Source organism: Patiria miniata, unplaced genomic scaffold, assembly GCF_015706575.1.
Source record: "Patiria miniata isolate m_02_andy unplaced genomic scaffold, ASM1570657v1 HiC_scaffold_19, whole genome shotgun sequence".
Taxonomy (NCBI): Eukaryota; Metazoa; Echinodermata; class Asteroidea; order Valvatida; family Asterinidae; genus Patiria; species Patiria miniata.
This window is the reverse complement of record NW_024037057.1, coordinates 5,041,315-5,058,370: the sequence shown is the minus strand read 5'-3', so window position 1 is coordinate 5,058,370 and position 17,056 is coordinate 5,041,315. Positions and strand designations below refer to the sequence as shown.

Here is a 17,056-nt window from a genome sequence, read left to right as displayed (position 1 = left end):
AAATAGACCCGAAGAAAGAGTGTTCTCTGTTACTTGGAAGTAACACTGAATGGCAATAGGCTTACTTGTGCATATCCATGCAACACAATGCCCTCCAGCTCCGCCTTAACGCACAAGATCTAAAGTGAAAGTGGTATAAAGACACTGCAAATAAAAATGGAGCAACCCAGACTAGCTTGGCAAAAGAAATTCGCAGGAAAACTCGCTGAATCTGACAAAACCCCACAGTAAAAAAAAAATAACGGCACTTCCAAAACAACATGTGGGATTCAAGCCATGTATGAAAGCTGGGACCACGCAGTCCTGGATCCTACAAAATACAAGAAAAATAGAATGTGTTTGATTTTGTTAGATTCAGAGTTGGTTAGGTTTACAATGGCTCCATGCACCAACGAACTGGCTAATTAGAATTGCGGTGTCGAGATGGGCTCAAATTCAATCAAGAACTGTAGATGTCCATAGTTTCAATATTATTTTGATCGAACCCACTCATGTGGATAACAGTTTATACACTAGATTATGATGTGTCCTTGGGCAAGCTACATTACCCCAACTTGCCTCTTTCCGCAGCTCCGCCCAGGAGTATAAATGAGTTACCAGTACAGAGCAAGTAAAAAAAAAAAAAACAACGAAACTCAAATGTCGGGACCATTGTTTTAGTGAAGTTCTGCATGTAGCACTTTCAAAATCTAGGATATGAAAGCCCAATTCATAAACTTTGTTGTAGTACAAGAATCATTCAAATCACTCATGTACTTTTCAAGTTACGGAATTTTAAACACAACCACCGTTTTAAGGTTCTGTCCACGGATCACAAAAAAGTTCAGTGTTCTTTGCGCAAAACGAAAACAAATCACAAAGGGATGTGTGTGAATTGTTTTCGTTTTGCTGAAAGAACGCACGCCTTTTTTTGTGATCCGTGGACAGAACTTTAAAACGGTGGTTGTGTTTAAAATTCCATAACTTGAAAAGTACATGTGTGATTTGAGTGATTCTTGTACTAAAAGAAAGCTTATGAATTGGGCTTTCATATCGTCGATTTTCAAAGTGCTACATGAAGAACTTCACTAAAATAGTCCCGACATTTGGGTTTCGTTGGTTTTTTTTTTACTCACCCAGTATTAGCTGGGGAGTGATGAATTGGCATCCCATCCGGGGGGAATAGAAATATTCTTAGTCGTTTCATATGCCAAGGAAACTGAAGATAAACACCCATCCTGATAAGCTACATGTATACTCGCTTCGAAAAGACCTTTTTTAAACCACTGCCAGTTTTTCAATAAACCAATCTGGACTCGTTAGCATTTCTATCACAAAGGCCAGGCCCCCTTCAATGGCGACAGTATTGTGCTAGCTATTGTTCCGATAATCTGTCACGGGGCAGTTGCTTCGTACAAAAGCGTGCACAATCGCTTCTCCATTGAGGGTACCCCTGTGAGTGTACAGTAATAGCCCGGATTCGTCTATAGCCACGAATACCTCACTAACCTATCGCGGTAGAATCTCGTCAACGCAGCTTGTCAAATATTGTCCAAATTATACAAATGGACGCGGAACGCGCAAAATCTGAGACAAACAAAACTAAACGTACAAAATTCCATAGGGTTGTCTAGGCAGATGGCGATAGGTCAATTGTGTGACGGAGTTTAACATGTACATGTAGGACCCAAGGAGTTTTATAATGACCACAGTTTGGCTACAGTTATAGGCACGTGTGTTACGAATCGGCCACCAGCCGCGGCTGGCAGTCGACCAACGCTCCTCGTTCAAACTTGACATTTCCACAATTGATTCTGTCTTAAATTTACACATACAATTTGTTTAATTGATAAAAATCCTCACCTTCGTTACATTTTAATCAAAGTTACATTGTATTATCAAGGGATAGATCTACTAGATAACGAGAGACTTTTGAGCCGTTGGTAGCAGCAAACATACCGGTCCTTTTTCCATTGCTTGCATCATATTGAGCATGCACGCTTTAGCTTAAACATGACAAAAACAATAGAAAACGACCGGTGTTTATGCTGCCACCAACGTCTCAAAAGTCTCCCATTGGCGATATATTTTCAACTATAGTCCAGCTCATGAAATATACACATATAAGAAGCAAATTTAGAGCTTTTTTTTTTAGTACTTTCGAAGGAGAAATGGATTACAGTTTGAGACGCAGAGCCAGTAACATACACAATGAAAACTTAATAATAAGAGAAAAATAACGCTTGCTGAAATTGAAATTTTGAAGACCGACCTGAATATTTTTACGTTTCAAAAAGCAAACCAAATGGCCTTAATTTCTCTGTCCAAAAAAAAGAAAATCCCGAAATATTTGGAGATGATCTGGTAGGCGTTATAAGGACGACAAAAAGTTTGAAATTCATGATCAACAAACGTTATTTTTCTTTACACACGCACAATTTTTACGAGAACTCTGATAATCGGATAATTATTGCATGGTACAAAGATATGGCACCCTATGATCAGGATAGTAGAAAAACCAACAAAACACAGGAGAGGAGGTCGGGAACAAGACCGGGCGTTAAATTCATTTTAATAGTTGCTATAGGCACAGATTTTTTTTGCATGAACAAAATTCTTTAGCGAGCACTTGTGAAAGGGAACCTGACCCAATCAAATATGTGATCTGATTGGAAAAAAATGAGTCTTTCTCCCGTTTTTAGTCTGGCGTCTGACGCGCACACAGAGACTTTGTGCACATTCAGAAAGAAATATAGCTGTGCATGCTTCCTGCTATAAGAACGCTAACCAGTACGCGCACGCCATGTGCCCCCTGCACAAGGCTCCAAGAAGTCATAAAAAGCACCCTCTCTTGTTGAAAGTTTCTTTTGATTTCTCTTCAGGATTTTTCAAGTGTCTGTAACTCCAAAAACATCTCAAGTGACTTTCAACTCATTTTCTTTAAGTTGGGGCACATGTATACATACAAAAGATGTTGACACTATCCCTGCCCCCCCCCCCTCCCGACCTTTTTGTGGAACTTTTGTTCCTATGTGCCATTAAAGAAAAAGAAATTGAAAGTGGTTAACTAATAGCAAGTTCAGGCAAGGACCACTGGTCGACTTGTAGATAATTTGTGACGTACCGAAGCGTACACCTACGCACTTATAGAGTACCGAAGTGAATACATGATGGGCACAATTATGTGTGTAAAAGACATTGGCACAATTGCAGAATACCCCGCCACTCGATCTATCCACCTCGTAGCCGGCTACGAGGTCACAGTTGGTTGACCTCAATAAACATTCTCAGCGCTACTTGTATGTACTATGCGTCATGCTCCATTGCACTCCCACTTCGTGACCGCGTAGCCACCAACAGGGTAGTTGGTTTGGACTTAGAATTTTTTTCATTAACTCCCATTCCTTTTGTGTTGCTTCGTTCTCAAGCATATTCAAGGGGACTCCCACTCCGTATCCGCGTAGCCGCCAACAGGGTGGTTGGTTTGGACTTAGAATTTTTTTCAGCAACTCCCATTCCTTTTGTGTTGCTTCGTTCTCAAATAATGGACCCCCACTCAGTATCCGCGTAGCTGGCAATGGACTTGAATTGTTTCTTTTCCAGTTATTCCAACCTCGTAGCCAGAGAATTTAGGGGTGTATTTCCGAGTGGCGGGGTATTCTGCAATTACTCCAAGACATTAGCGCGTGATTCAGCCTGTGAACCAACACGCGCACGTACTCCATCAGTTTGCACCACACTTCCCGTGTTAAAATGACGTCACACTTCGGTACTCTATAGCAATGTGTGAATGCTAGTCACAAAACGTCTTAAGCCCGGCTCCCCGCTGTGCGTTATGATGCGCGCAGCTATTGGTTACCTGTGATGGAACCATTCCCCAGACTCCGGTTCTAAATAGTCGCCTAGAGTAGTCCAACTGTCCTGCGTTCAGGTGAAGGTATTCGAACTATGGCTACCCACTGTCCTTGCCCAAACTTGCTCTAACATTATCTATTTACATAGCGCCCTCTATTGACCAGAATCAGAGACATTTTCTTATACAGCAACACCTACAATGCAGATGCCAATTTATTTTTAGCAACAACGGTTGACTATGTACGAAAAATTTATCGTGTTTTTTTTAGTGTTTTTTTTTAAAATCCTGTAAGAAGAACAGACATAAGCATAAGTCATAATGCGAGGCTACGCAATTCGCTTGTACCCCCGCCCTGCAAACAGGGCGCTGGGAAGGGCTGATGTCTCTTCACAGAATCTTGTGAAGGAAGTACGGATTGCATTATGGGTAACTTATCATGACCTTCGCATGCAGCTAGCTCACGCCACGTATGTTAAACACAGTTGTGTACTGCATGCTACATCACAGGTCACGCAAAATCTATCCAATGAGAGCTCGAAGAGATCAGCCCTTCCCAGCGTCCTGTTTGCAGGGCGAGACGTACGAGCGAAGGCTACGCAACACTCAATGCTTCGGTTATTTTGCCAATGCTCAGTGTTTTTCCGGGGTCTACCCGATGTTCCCCAATACCTGTGTTCCCCAATACCGATGTTCCCCGAAATCCTTAGGATGAGGAACATTGGTATTGGGGAACATCGGTATTGGGGAACATCGGTACTGGGGAACATCGGTATTGGGGAACATCGGTATTGGGGAACATCGGTATTGGGGAACATAGGTATGCACCCGTTTTTCCAAAACACTTCAAAAAATATTTTCACACAATGGTGATGCTGGATCGAAAGATGTTCAGCTGAACAAAAAGTGACTTGTGCTGGGTACCAGTCAAGCGCTGTTGCCATAGTAACATAGTACAATGCATCACATCTACACGGCAACTTTTTAACTACGATTTACATAACATTCGATTCGGAATTTTATGATACATGATTCAGAAATTGCACATAGATTCCTGATGATTTTGTTCACTGGTTCCCGTTACGCTCCCCCCCCCCCCCCCCCCCCCAATTAAAATATCAAAGTCAGATTTGAAGACGGAGGGACTGGGAACCAGTCTAATGATTTTGTAACTATTCCTAACAGATCAACAGAGGGCGCTGTTTGTAATTTACAAGGAGAAATCTCATTGGTTAACTGGTGTACAACTACTGAGGACCATTTTTATGGAACTGCTGTAAAATAAAGCAGAGAATGTCGCTTAGAAAAATGAACTTGTCAAGCAAAAAGCAAAAAGCAAAAAACGATGAAATTCCACCTGTTTTGCACTAAAAAGCAAAACAATTTTGCACCAATCAGCTCCGTGTAATGAGGCGTTAATTTCATAGAATGCTTTATAGACATGGTAATTTTTGTTATTCACATTTTGTTTTCGACCCCAAAAATGGTTTCTAAGAATATTATCAACGGGTAAATCAGTCTGCACAGTCACAGAAGAGTGATATTTTGGTTTAGGTCAAATAGAAACAACACCCTCGTACTGTGTCTGACATAAAAAAAAAAAAAAAAGCAAACCGAATTGTGCAACACTCAATTTAACATCAGCTATTATCGCACCTCCCTCCCCTTTATTAGTATTGCCCCTCCCACCCCCACATTTAATTCTTTTCCACCACGTAGCTGGTGTTAACCACCTCGGCCGCCTTTAGGCTGGTCTTTTCCGTGGCCTCCGGGGCCGGCATGGGTATGGCCGTCTTATACGGAGGCACGTCGTGGATGTTGCTGCGTGCTGCCGAGGCGTCGGCGCCGGGCTGTACCGTGATGGTCACTTCCACGTCCCTCACCGCGGGGTCACCGATCTCGTTGTCCTGCATGCCTCGCAGGATCTCTTCAAACTCCTCCTCCGTGTACTCCTCTTCCTTGGGGGCGCACTTGCCGCAGCATCCGCAGCAGCAGAGACAGCAGCAGAAGCAGAAGCAGTAGCAGGTCACGAAGAAGCAGACGCCACAGCAAACCTGTTATCAAACCAAAAACAAACAAAAAATACTGCAAGTTAGGCCCCCAAAAAAAAATATTCGGTCTCTGGTCAGACCAAAGTTCCGGAATTGACGCGGCCACGCGGCTTTTTTTTTTTTTTTTTTTTTTCCTTTTTTCTTCAAGCTTGGATTGTACAGACAAGGTGGGTACTATTTTGCTTTTTTGGTGTCCTCCTGTATATTGGTGTCCTCCATAATTTGCCTTGGGGCTTTCGATCATTTGCCTTGGTGCAATTTCCCATTCCTTGGTGCTCTTTGGTAAAAAATACTGAGGAGGTGCGGAAATAGAGGGCGCTGTTGGAGCTACCGCGGAACATTTTGGAAAAATAAAAGATCGACGCGCATGATTAAAATCGACGCGCGCGCTGACCAGAGACCGACTTATTTTTTTTTTTGCCTTAAAACTTGCGCGATACCCCTGGTATCCTGGCAGTTTGTTTAAATCATCCACAGGGGCTCGGTAGGCACAATATCTCTGAGGACCAGTGAGCTGGCCTAGTGTATTTATAATAATAATAATTTGGGAGGCTAATCATCCTTACTCGCAGCTGGGATGCTGAATTGCGAAGGACGCGGCTACAACGTGGTCGGGCCGCTGGCACGTAAAGGTGCCTTTGGCTGCCGGCCACATCGACCCATATATGACCACGGAGCACAGCCTGAGGTCGAACGTGTTTGATTTTTTCCCGGAGGGAGGAAAACCGGAGGGCCCGGAGAAAAACCCTCGTGGCACAAGAGAGAACCAACGCACAACTCTACTCACATGCGATCCACGGCCAGGATTCGAACTGTGGTCACCTTGGTGAGAGGCGAGCGCTTTACGCACAAGCCACCCATGCCACCCGATTTATAAAGACTTTAACATTCATGGCCTGTCACTTGCACCGTTTGCCTGAGTCTAATCACTGTACTGTTACAAGTTTGGTTACAAAAATGGAACATGCACACACTGACACACAGAAGGAATACACAATTGTAATATCTCCCTGGCTCAGTAGCGCCTGCAGTTCATTGTATTACATTGTTTTTATTCACTAAAAAGTCAATAAAACCAGTCAGGCCTATACGCTGGGGGAGTGGGGGGGGGGGGAGGGGTGTTCGAACCAACCACCCCCGCTCTGTGACGAGTTCTGCTCAGAAATTAAAAAACAAAACTAAAAATATCCCCGCCAACAAATTTAACCTTGGATGATCCCCATGGTATTCTGTTCACAGTGTTCGCCCTGATAAACTTTTGATCACAAATTTAGGGGAAAGTGGCCAGGAAATGCCTCAGATTGCACTACCATTTAGAATTCAAAATTTGAATCTGTAAGGGCTTCCCACTCCGCGCTCGCTGAGATCTGAATGATTTAAAGAAGAAATCTGAGCTAATATTCCTCATGGAAGCTCTAAAAATCATACGCAAACATGGCCTTCAACAAAAGCGTGGCACTTGACATGCAATAAATCCGCGCATTAAAATAACGATTAAAATAAGGTCGCGAGTGGGTTTCGTCTTCTCCATGAGATCCCTCACAATTAAAAAAAAAAAAAAAAAAAACGTTATTCAGATATTTTGTCGATGACCGAATATTCCAATATTCAGTATATTCAGAGCAGCCCTACGTTGCATGGCAGAGAAAGTCAAAGTTGGAAGGTTTACTGAAATCCAAAACATTCACTTTGAAATTTGTTAAAACTTTTGGCAGCATGAATACTTACTCCCTGCGACTCCAAAAACCATTTGTGTTCGTTTTCGCTGACGCGTCTTTGTGATGTTCACCGTTACCCTAACGAATTTCTCTTCGCACCAAAATTCGCACCGAAATTTGTATGAAGCATGACCCGGCCATAACCCTGATACTTACCCTGAAGCACCTGCTGTTGACTAGGAAGTACAGATCCACGTTGTCCTCGCCGATCTGTTCGGCGATGTACAGACCGACCGAGCCGTAGTCATCATATATCTGTCTCTTCTTAGCGTCGGTCAGGACTCTGTGAGCTTTATTGATCTCTTTGAACTGTAATTCAAAGACAAAAAGAGTCACATCAGATACAAAAGTATTTCTAGACAGCTTTGGTTTTTGTTGTTGTTAACTTGTTTGGTTTTTGGAATGGTTTTGGAATAAAAAAGGAACCCATAATTAAAATGCAACAATAATGACAGACGTTTGTGACCCTTCAGCGACAAAACCAGTCACTTGGACCATTTCTGAAAACTGGGATTTTGGGCATTTTGGATTTTGAAATTGAAGGTTAACTTAAAACTCTTACAAAATACCCGCGTAATAAGCGTAAGCTTTTCCTGCGTCTCAAATCAGTTGTAGATTCTTTTTGGCCAGATTCGCTCGCAGAATATTTTCTTTATCTTGGTTGCTTTCAATGTATTTTCACTTTTTCAGCGTCTTTAGTTCTCCAATGTCAAATTATTCTCCATTTTTTGTGCATATACCCTGCGTGTGTGTGTGCGACCGTATCGCGCACTACGCTCTGTTGACTGGTTGACAACTGTGAATTTCCATGCTTTTGACTGAGCGGGAACCAGTGAAATGTGTTGAAATGCCCGGATGACTAAGCAATATCAAAAATAATACTGTAGTCATCTGGGTACTTTATTCTGATGTACTTGGAAGTCCGATATAACTAATAATAGGTTTCACCCTTAAACTTCATGTACAAAACAAGATAAATACTGTATTGGTCAGTGCTCTCTGCAAGTTTGTGATCTGATACACCGTGCCCTCTGGAGACGTGTGTACAATAGGGAACAAAAGATTGTATACATCTCCACAGGACAATTTCTATAGATGAATACGACTCCACAAGGTTTTCATGAAATAGATATATGGATTTTACTCAAAAACTAGGAATTTCCAAGGTGGGTTGATCCAGGTCGCAAATGGAAGAGTTTTAGAAAAGGGATATTAAGTGCGAATTTCAGCCAAGGAAATTAATTCTGGTTAAAATAAGAGCATTTTGAAACTTCACTTTCAAACTCGACTTTACTACACAAGAACAAAAAATGTCTCCACAAGGATACAAAATTCAGTATGAGTGAGGAAAAAAACAAAATCGTCCTCACGTGCACATACCAAAGAAGTCAACGACTGAGAAAAACCATGTATTGGGGTCAGGTTGTCAATTACTATATAAATCGATGGAATTATTTATCAAAGCTAACAAAAACCATGGAATAGACACTTCTCTTTTCTGTGTTATTAATTCTCACCTTTTCCTCAGCGGTTGGGTCATCCCGGTTCTTATCCGGGTGGTATTTTAAGGCCAACTGCAACAGAACAAGAAAAAAAACCTCTTTTAGCTATCAAATTCCGTTGTGTCCAATTCCAAGTTCAATTTCTGCCAATACATGTACTCCATTTTTAACCCTGTATGCGGAATTTTCTCATTATCAAAGGCTTAGGAGGTTTTAGAAATCTGGGCGTCACTCACAGCTGTGGCTTTGGGAGATTTTAGGCACCTGACATTGGGATTTCCAATTATTTCTTGAGTTTGTTCAGTGGAGGGCTGACCATTGCCTAAATCCTTCAAAATGCTCCAGCAATCACTGCTAATGGCATGAATGGGTCGAGCTAGTGCCGATAACATTCAGAAGCAGTGCGGATGATATCGAGCATAATACAGGGCTCAATTATGCATGACTGAACATAAACCATGCTGGGTATAAAGCCTACAAACTCGACACAATGCATCCTCTAAAATCAATTGACAGCTCTTTGCCATTCAGCCTCAATCCTCCAAAATCCTCCAAAACGGCCTGGAGGATTGAGGAGAATTGAGGAGGTTTAGGGTTAAAGGCTTCTCAAGATTTTGAAACCAAAGCTAGGGCCATAGCCAGAGATGATGTTGACATTTTGCGGGAAAACAAAACAAAAACTTTGGTCTCCACAAAAGTGACTTTGAAGTTATAAGACCAACATTTGTCACATTATGAAGCATCAAACACAAAACTGAAGCTTTTGTGACTGGACTTGACTGACTCCACTCAAATTCAAAATTGCCCGGTGAATTTACCTACGATCTTGGAGGAGTTGGGTTGAATTATCAAAGGAAGGCTATCAAAAACTATCAATAATTAACCCTCCTATACATTCCATGCCAAGTTGGCCTTTCAGTCAAAATCAAACAAGTGACTGTTTTCAACAGTTAAGAGCTCCCAGCCTACATGTACATAAAGCAGGATTGACTGGCTGTGACTGTTTATGTAACTTGATACAGCTATCCTTTGACTGGGGGTGATTGATAAGCCAGCTGTGCCTACCAGTTTCCTTCTTTTGTCTGCTGACTGAATTTGACTAGTCAGACTGCTCGAAATATGATCTGACTGTTGGCGACTAGCCTGTGTACAAGGCACGGCGGGGGAAGAGGAGTGATTGTTTGAATGTCTGTGACTGTTCAGATAGCAGGAGGGTTCATACCAAAACCAACGAACAAGCAATACACGGACCTTTCTGTAGGCTTTCTTGAGTGCGTCGTTATCTGCTCCTTTTTCGACACCAAGGATTGCATATAACGACTCTCCCGAGGCACTGGAAGAGAAAGACACCACCAAAGAAAAGGTAATCAGAACTCACAAATCACTCAGAGTCAACAAACCTTCTTCTCCAAAATAAAAATATACGCCTAATTAATTCAGTAGAAATTCATATCCATGAAAAACACCATATTGGCCAACTAAAAAAACAACAACCTATGTTTCTCATCATGTTTTTTTTTTGGAGGGGAAAAGGAAGGACGTGGCTTTTTTCCCCTCTCACAAGATGACAGGTTTTCGTAGACGGCAGATACCAGTGGATTAGCTTCCATTTTCTGGACTCCTTTTGCTGTTACTTTGTGTTCAAAGAAGCCGTCACCAGATTTTGAACTTGCAAACACGGCCAAAGGTTTGCTTAGTTTGATGAGCGCGTGAAAACACATAATTATATTGCAAATATTTTTTTTAATGGAGAGGCAGGCAGGAGAGAGGAAGCAGGTTCGATGAGAACTGGATGATTTTTTTTTTAATTGGTCTAAAAAATAAAGGAGCAAACTTATAGTGCATCATTTATACTGACAGATCGTCATTATTGTCATTTTTGCAATGAATGACCTTCACTGAGATGATGTATGAAAGTGGCGTCAGGTTGCTACATTCTTTCCCATCATACACAACTAAATAAATCATGATGATGTCTGAGTCATCACACATTCATTAAACAATTCAACACTCACAATGGTGAGCGATATTCACCCACCATTCCCTCCCCCTGGGCCCTGCCTGCCCAACAACCCACGAGGATTAATCTACATAACATATTTAATTAGTAGATCAATCAGTCAGTTGTGCATGTGTTACGTAACCTTCTTTTTAACTCCAGAGTCCACAAATTTATGAATATTCATTACCGATTATGTTAATCCCGTGATAGCTTTTCTAGACAATTCATCATCACCACGAATCAATACAAACATGACAAATCCAATTTCAATTCAAGCATTAAGAACTCAATAAATCTTCCAATCATTTCAAAAGCATTCAAGTATTTCGGGACGTCAAACTGCTGTTACTGTCTAAACCATCAATCATACACTGTTTACTAATTGTAAAGGTCATACAAAAAATGTTCTATTTCTCGTGGTCATAGATCGAGATCGGAAAGTCCGAGAGATTGGATAGGCCTACCTCATTGACCGTTCTCTTCCGCCGGCGCCGTGCGCGTGGCCATCACCGGTCGTCTCCGCCGGCCCCCCTGTCATCTTTTTCCTCTCTCCTTTCGATAAGTGAAAACACGAGCAGCTAGAATCCAACTAACCATTCAGCAAGTCATAAAATGTTGTCTAAATGCGCACATATCTGATTAAACTTTGTCATTTCGAAACGGGTTTTCTTCCACTCGCATCAATCGCATACATACCTTTGACCATTTACATTACAGTCTGGTACCCTGTTCGTTTGTATCGTTTTATGTTGCGTCAATTATAGGGTAGCAGTCTATAAAATCTCCCAATGCGCACAGTGGGTGCCTTTTTCAACCTCGTATCTTTATCGCGATCCCATAAATGGCGCAATGCACAAACCGATAGCACACTGGTAATGCACTTTGAGCACTGGGAAAGACAACACTCTTAATGACCTTGGAAACCCCCAAAATTGCAATACTTAGAATATGGGTGAAAAATAGAAACGGGAATTTTATACAAACTTTTTTTGGGCGCAGCTGACAGTGAAGCACAGTTATCATAGAATTGGAATATATTGTACTTAAAAAAATGGGCCACTGCAAGAACGAATTCTTCCTCGTTTAGCCTGAACTCAGTTCAGTCAAAGAACAAAACGTTTCCCCTTCCTTAACGGGGGCGTTTCCGAGCGCGCAGACCCTGTTTCAGTTGTGCGGGTACGGTGCAAGAGTGGTGCAAGCCAGTGCAAGTAGTGACGTCGTTTTGTGGCCGACTTGCCCTGAGGTCCACACAAGGTTTCCCCCTCTCTCAAAAAGCAGTTTTAGAGACATTTTAGGGGAAGGGTATTATTGGTCGCAAAATGAAGAGTAAAAAATATAACACTCAAAGAAATCATCATTGAAATTCCGGTTGAAAAGAGATTTCACAGCACAAGTAAAATATTTTTCTTCTGTATTTTTTTTTTATAGGGGACCGTTCTTCTTAACTACACAGCCAAAGGAATGTCCACAAACATAAACATATGTGGAGGGGACTTGCCAATTTTCATTTCTTTAATGAAGCACCAGCCGAGTAAAAAAAAACCACTTTCTTGTCCCCACCCCACTTCCTTTTTTTGCCGCCCCCCAACTTTTTATTCATACATTTTGTAATATATTTGCAAATTTTGTCAATTATTATCTTGAGATTGCATAGTGGAAAAATACTAAGACAAGTTAAGTTTGCGGTAGCACCCATGTGAATAAATCTCTTTTGTGAGTATGTGTGGTTCTGAAAAGAATCGGATTATTATCTTCTTTTCCAAGTAGCTATGTAGAAAGGGTAATGGCTCCTTCGGACACAATTTTGTGTCAGGAAAAGAGTCCCTGGCAAAAATTTTCCTTTTTTTTCTTCTTCAAAAGCCGGACGATTCCCTTCTCGGTTTCATTAATGTGAACGAAAACAAAATGGTGGAAAATAAAACAAATCGGCCACTGTTCCTCTCAGGACAGTTATGTGGGGAAAAGGCAGCTTTCTTAGTTTTCATTGAACAGACAAATCAAGAAAACCAAGTCACTTTTCATCCATTCAAGTCAAGGGGCGAACTAATGTCAAATGAATTTCATATCAAAGTAAAAGTTCTATTCAAGGTAGACTACATAATGTCTATTATGCTTAATTTTGTATCCAGATGAGCCGCCTGGTTTAACTTTTTTTCAGGTAATGCAAATTGTTTTTAATGGTTTCCGCGGAGCCTAGCCGAGAGCTTTCCCAGCCCCCCCCCCCTCCTTCGCCGAAAATCGGATACTATATATATAAAAAAGAAGTTTCATTAATTAGTTTCTTCATGAAAGCCACCGACAAAAACAATCATGCAAATTTTAATGTATACTTACCAAGCCGTCCTTCCCCAAGCGCCCTCTACGACTTCATTGAAAAAAAAATGGTGGTATCCAAAATTTGAAAAGAAAAAAACATCCGGAAAATATCGGGACAAATTATTTTTGTTACACCATATCTGCCCTAGAAAATATTTGGTAAACAGATCTTGAAATAGTTTAAAGAGTCCATTGGGAAGAATTTTAGTGAGGAACACATTTTGTGCAACTTTCTACTCCTCTTAAATGTATGAAAACTAATGGATATCCCTTTGGGGGTTAATTTGTATTGAAAAGTGCGCATCTTTAAGTTAAAATTTGGGAAGACACTTCTATATTTAGGGCTTTTCTGTTCAAACTGTGCGAGCCCAACAATTTGCTCATTGAAAATATTTGTGAGAAATGCTTGTCCATTGTCTTACTGCCACGTACTAACACAAATGAATCACCCCCAAAAAAGAAAATTTACGACAGCAAAATATCCAAAATTCTTGCACTTTTTGGTGCTGAAACATGAAGGTTTCTGCCTGAAATGTCATCACACTTTGCTTCTGAATATAGAAATTCGCATGAGCATAAAAACCAAAAAAAGGCACCAAAATACCTTTGTAAATGACAAAACGAAAACTGAAAATAGAGTCAAATGTGACACAAAGGTACATTTGCAAGGATGGCATTAAAAACATCTTACATTATGGGCCCTTAAATAATCAAAATTTAAAGCCTTTACGCACTTACACCAACGTTGTTTCTTTAAAGTGCGAGTGCACAACAAGCTCTGGCCATATGTTGCGTGAAAGTCTTGCATGAAATTTATCGACCAAAACGATCCCTGCCAGAGCCTAAAAATGTGACGCCGACAAATGCGACGCCAATGGCACATATGGAACACCATACTTTTGATTAATTTTCCGTTGACAGACAGACAGACCAACCACCAAGTGACATGTAAAAGCTCCTGCCAAAGCTGAAATATGCCCATGGGCGTCGCCTGGATATTCTTTCCGGGGGGGGGGGGAAGCAAATTTTTCCCCAAACTCCTTTAAGTTCTTCATTATATTCTCAATTTATCATTTTTTTCCGAGCGTGAGCAGGGGAGCATTTGCCCTCCCCCCCTCCATCAAATTAACAGCAAGATGGCTTCGCACCTCTTTTCCCTTTGTTTTTCTCTTCCTCTTTGTTTTCCCGTTTTCCGGGGGGGGGGGGCAAGTGCCCCCTTGCACCCCCCTCCCCCCCCCCCCCCCCGGCGACGCCCATGAATATGCCAGCAGTGCGACCTCATTAGTAAATACTACGAGAACTAACAAAAGGTTTGGTCAGTCGTTTGAAGAGTTTATAGAAATATTCTGAGCGTAAAAATTGATTTCGTTTCAGTATTCATGTATAGCTGAGGAAATGCACAAACAACATAAATGAGGAGAAAAGGAGATCATTTTTAGCAACAAAAGAAAATATTTGAATCACACAATTATTAATATTTCAGTACTTTCGTTGAAAATCTCCACTACTTTCTACTACTTGTATACCAGATGCAAATTTACTAAACAATGCGAGTGGAACACTAATTCTTAAATACACCAAAATTGATATAAAATTTCTTGCATTTTTCTTCACACGATAAAATACAATATACTGCATGTACAAAGCTTAGATTAAGTTTTAATTAATACAAAATAATACTGACAATTATTTCAGCCGGTTGTACTGAAGACTTTTAAGATACAGAAACACAATTCTTTTAAAGTTACAAATATGAACATTTTAAGATAGCATTGAATTGTATAATAACACTCTTCAAAACAAACTCAAAGTTTCGCGTAAAATACTTTATTGCAAAATCATTTAAGGTGTTAATTTGATCTTTTTAATGTATGCAGAATGCAGCCTCGAAGCTATATAAGTGTAAATAATAAGCAGTTTTAAAGTAAGCATATTTGGAATTTAACCAAAAACTTACAGTTGCTGCCAACGTTTTAAAAGTGTTTTAAGCGTAGATGGTATTTTTGTGTTCAATTTGAAATTTCTTAGCATAATGTCACAAGAAAAGCTTTAGTAATTCTATTTCAACAATGTAATTGCTTAATCAGCAATTTCTGAATATATATCTTCTACTAAGTATAAACAAAAGAAGAAAGTTAACTTAAAAGTTTTTTTTTTTTTAGCTTTTTATGTAACAGTTTACAAGTGTTAAATCATTCACGAGAAAGTAACAAATGCATAAAAATGACAAAATAATCCATGGTTGATATTTCAATAAAGAAAGAGGAACATTACACATCTGCAAAACTTTTAAATTTTTTTTGATGGAAGTGCCAAACTCTCAAGTTGTCAAGCACGCAAATGGACAAATTGTTATTTTTTTTCAAAGACACAATACAATTATTGTAATTCTTAACTTACTTGAAAAACAACTGATTTTGTTTTGAAAATTTCATCTTATTCTAACCATATCGTCTGCTTCAGTTTATACATGTTCTTTGGTGCAGTTGTACAAAAAAAATTGAACTGGAGTTGAATCGAGGAATCATTTAGCAATCATTTTCGTCGAGTGGCAACACGGCGGGGGATGCTTCGTACACGGGGTTGTCGAGGGAACTAATCTTGCCCTCCTTCTTTCCTCTCTTTTTTGACGGCTAAAAGAGAAGGAAAAAAAATGGCGACGGCAACAATTTAAAATGGGAAGAAAAAATCAGGAGAAAATGTTGCCAACCAGACGCCACTTTTTTCTTCATATTATCATCTCAATGAAGGTCAGTCATTGCAAAAATGACGATAAGGCCCCCCCAAAAATAAGTCGGTCTCTGGTCAGCGCGTGCGTCGATTTTAATCATGCGCGTCGATCTTTTTTTTTCCAAAATGTTCCGTGGTAGCTCCAACAGCGCCCTCTATTTCCGCACCTCCTCAATTTTTTTTTTCACCAAAGAGCACCAAGGAATGGAAATTGCACCAAGGCAAATGATCGAAAGCACCAAGGCAAATTATGGAGGACACCAATGTACATGAGGACACCAAAAAAGCAAAATAGTACCCCACCTTGTCTGTACAATCCAAGCTTGAAGAAGAAAAAAAAAAAAAAAAAAAAAAAAAGCCGCGTGGCCGCGTCAATTCCAGAACTTTGGTCTGACCAGAGACCGAATATTATTTTTTTTTGGCCTAAGACATGAATCTGGTACTGAGAAACATTTTCCAATTTTGTTAGGAAAATTTTCTTGAATCTCCATAGACTTTGCACACAATCGCGGAAGTGGTGTCAGGTTGCAACATTTTTTTTCCAAAACTTATCCATAAAATGACTAACAAAATAATGGCGAGGGCATCATTTTAAAAGGGACAACTGATCAAAATGAGAAAGCAATGCTATCGAGGCAACATTTTTCAAAGGGTAAACAATTTACCAATTGATCAACATGAGAAAAAATGGTGAGGGCAAACATTTTTGAGAAGAAAAAAACACTTGAACAATTTATCAATTTAACAAATTGGTGAGAACAAAATGTTTGAAAGGGAACACAATAGAACAATTGAACAAAATGACCCAAAAAATATGGCGAGGGCAACATCCTTAAAAGGGAAAAAAAGACCAATTTATCAAAATGAGAAAACCAAATGGTGGAAACAAGATGTTTGAAAGGGAA

At 40.3% G+C, this 17,056-nt stretch overlaps 2 protein-coding genes across 2 annotated transcripts in view; both read right to left on the bottom strand.

Annotated features, from left to right (window-relative positions):
- Positions 1–5,327: 5,327 nt before the first annotated feature.
- LOC119725355 (dnaJ homolog subfamily C member 5-like) lies at positions 5,328–11,835 on the bottom strand. The gene is made up of 5 exons (XM_038196753.1): positions 11,570–11,835; positions 10,355–10,436; positions 9,119–9,175; positions 7,758–7,910; positions 5,328–5,886 (listed from the first exon to the last, which is right to left on the bottom strand). The coding sequence occupies exons 1-5, from the start codon at positions 11,641–11,643 to the stop codon at positions 5,530–5,532; spliced, it is 723 nt and encodes a 240-aa protein (XP_038052681.1). The 5' UTR covers positions 11,644–11,835; the 3' UTR covers positions 5,328–5,529.
- A 3,151-nt stretch (positions 11,836–14,986) lies between these two features.
- LOC119726055 (MAM and LDL-receptor class A domain-containing protein 1-like) overlaps positions 14,987–17,056 on the bottom strand; it is a 196,551-nt gene continuing 194,481 nt past the window's right edge. Inside the window, exon 164 of the mRNA XM_038197672.1 lies at positions 14,987–16,054. Coding sequence (XP_038053600.1) covers positions 15,950–16,054 — 105 coding nt within the window. The 3' untranslated portion in view covers positions 14,987–15,949. The remainder of the gene's footprint in view (positions 16,055–17,056) is intronic.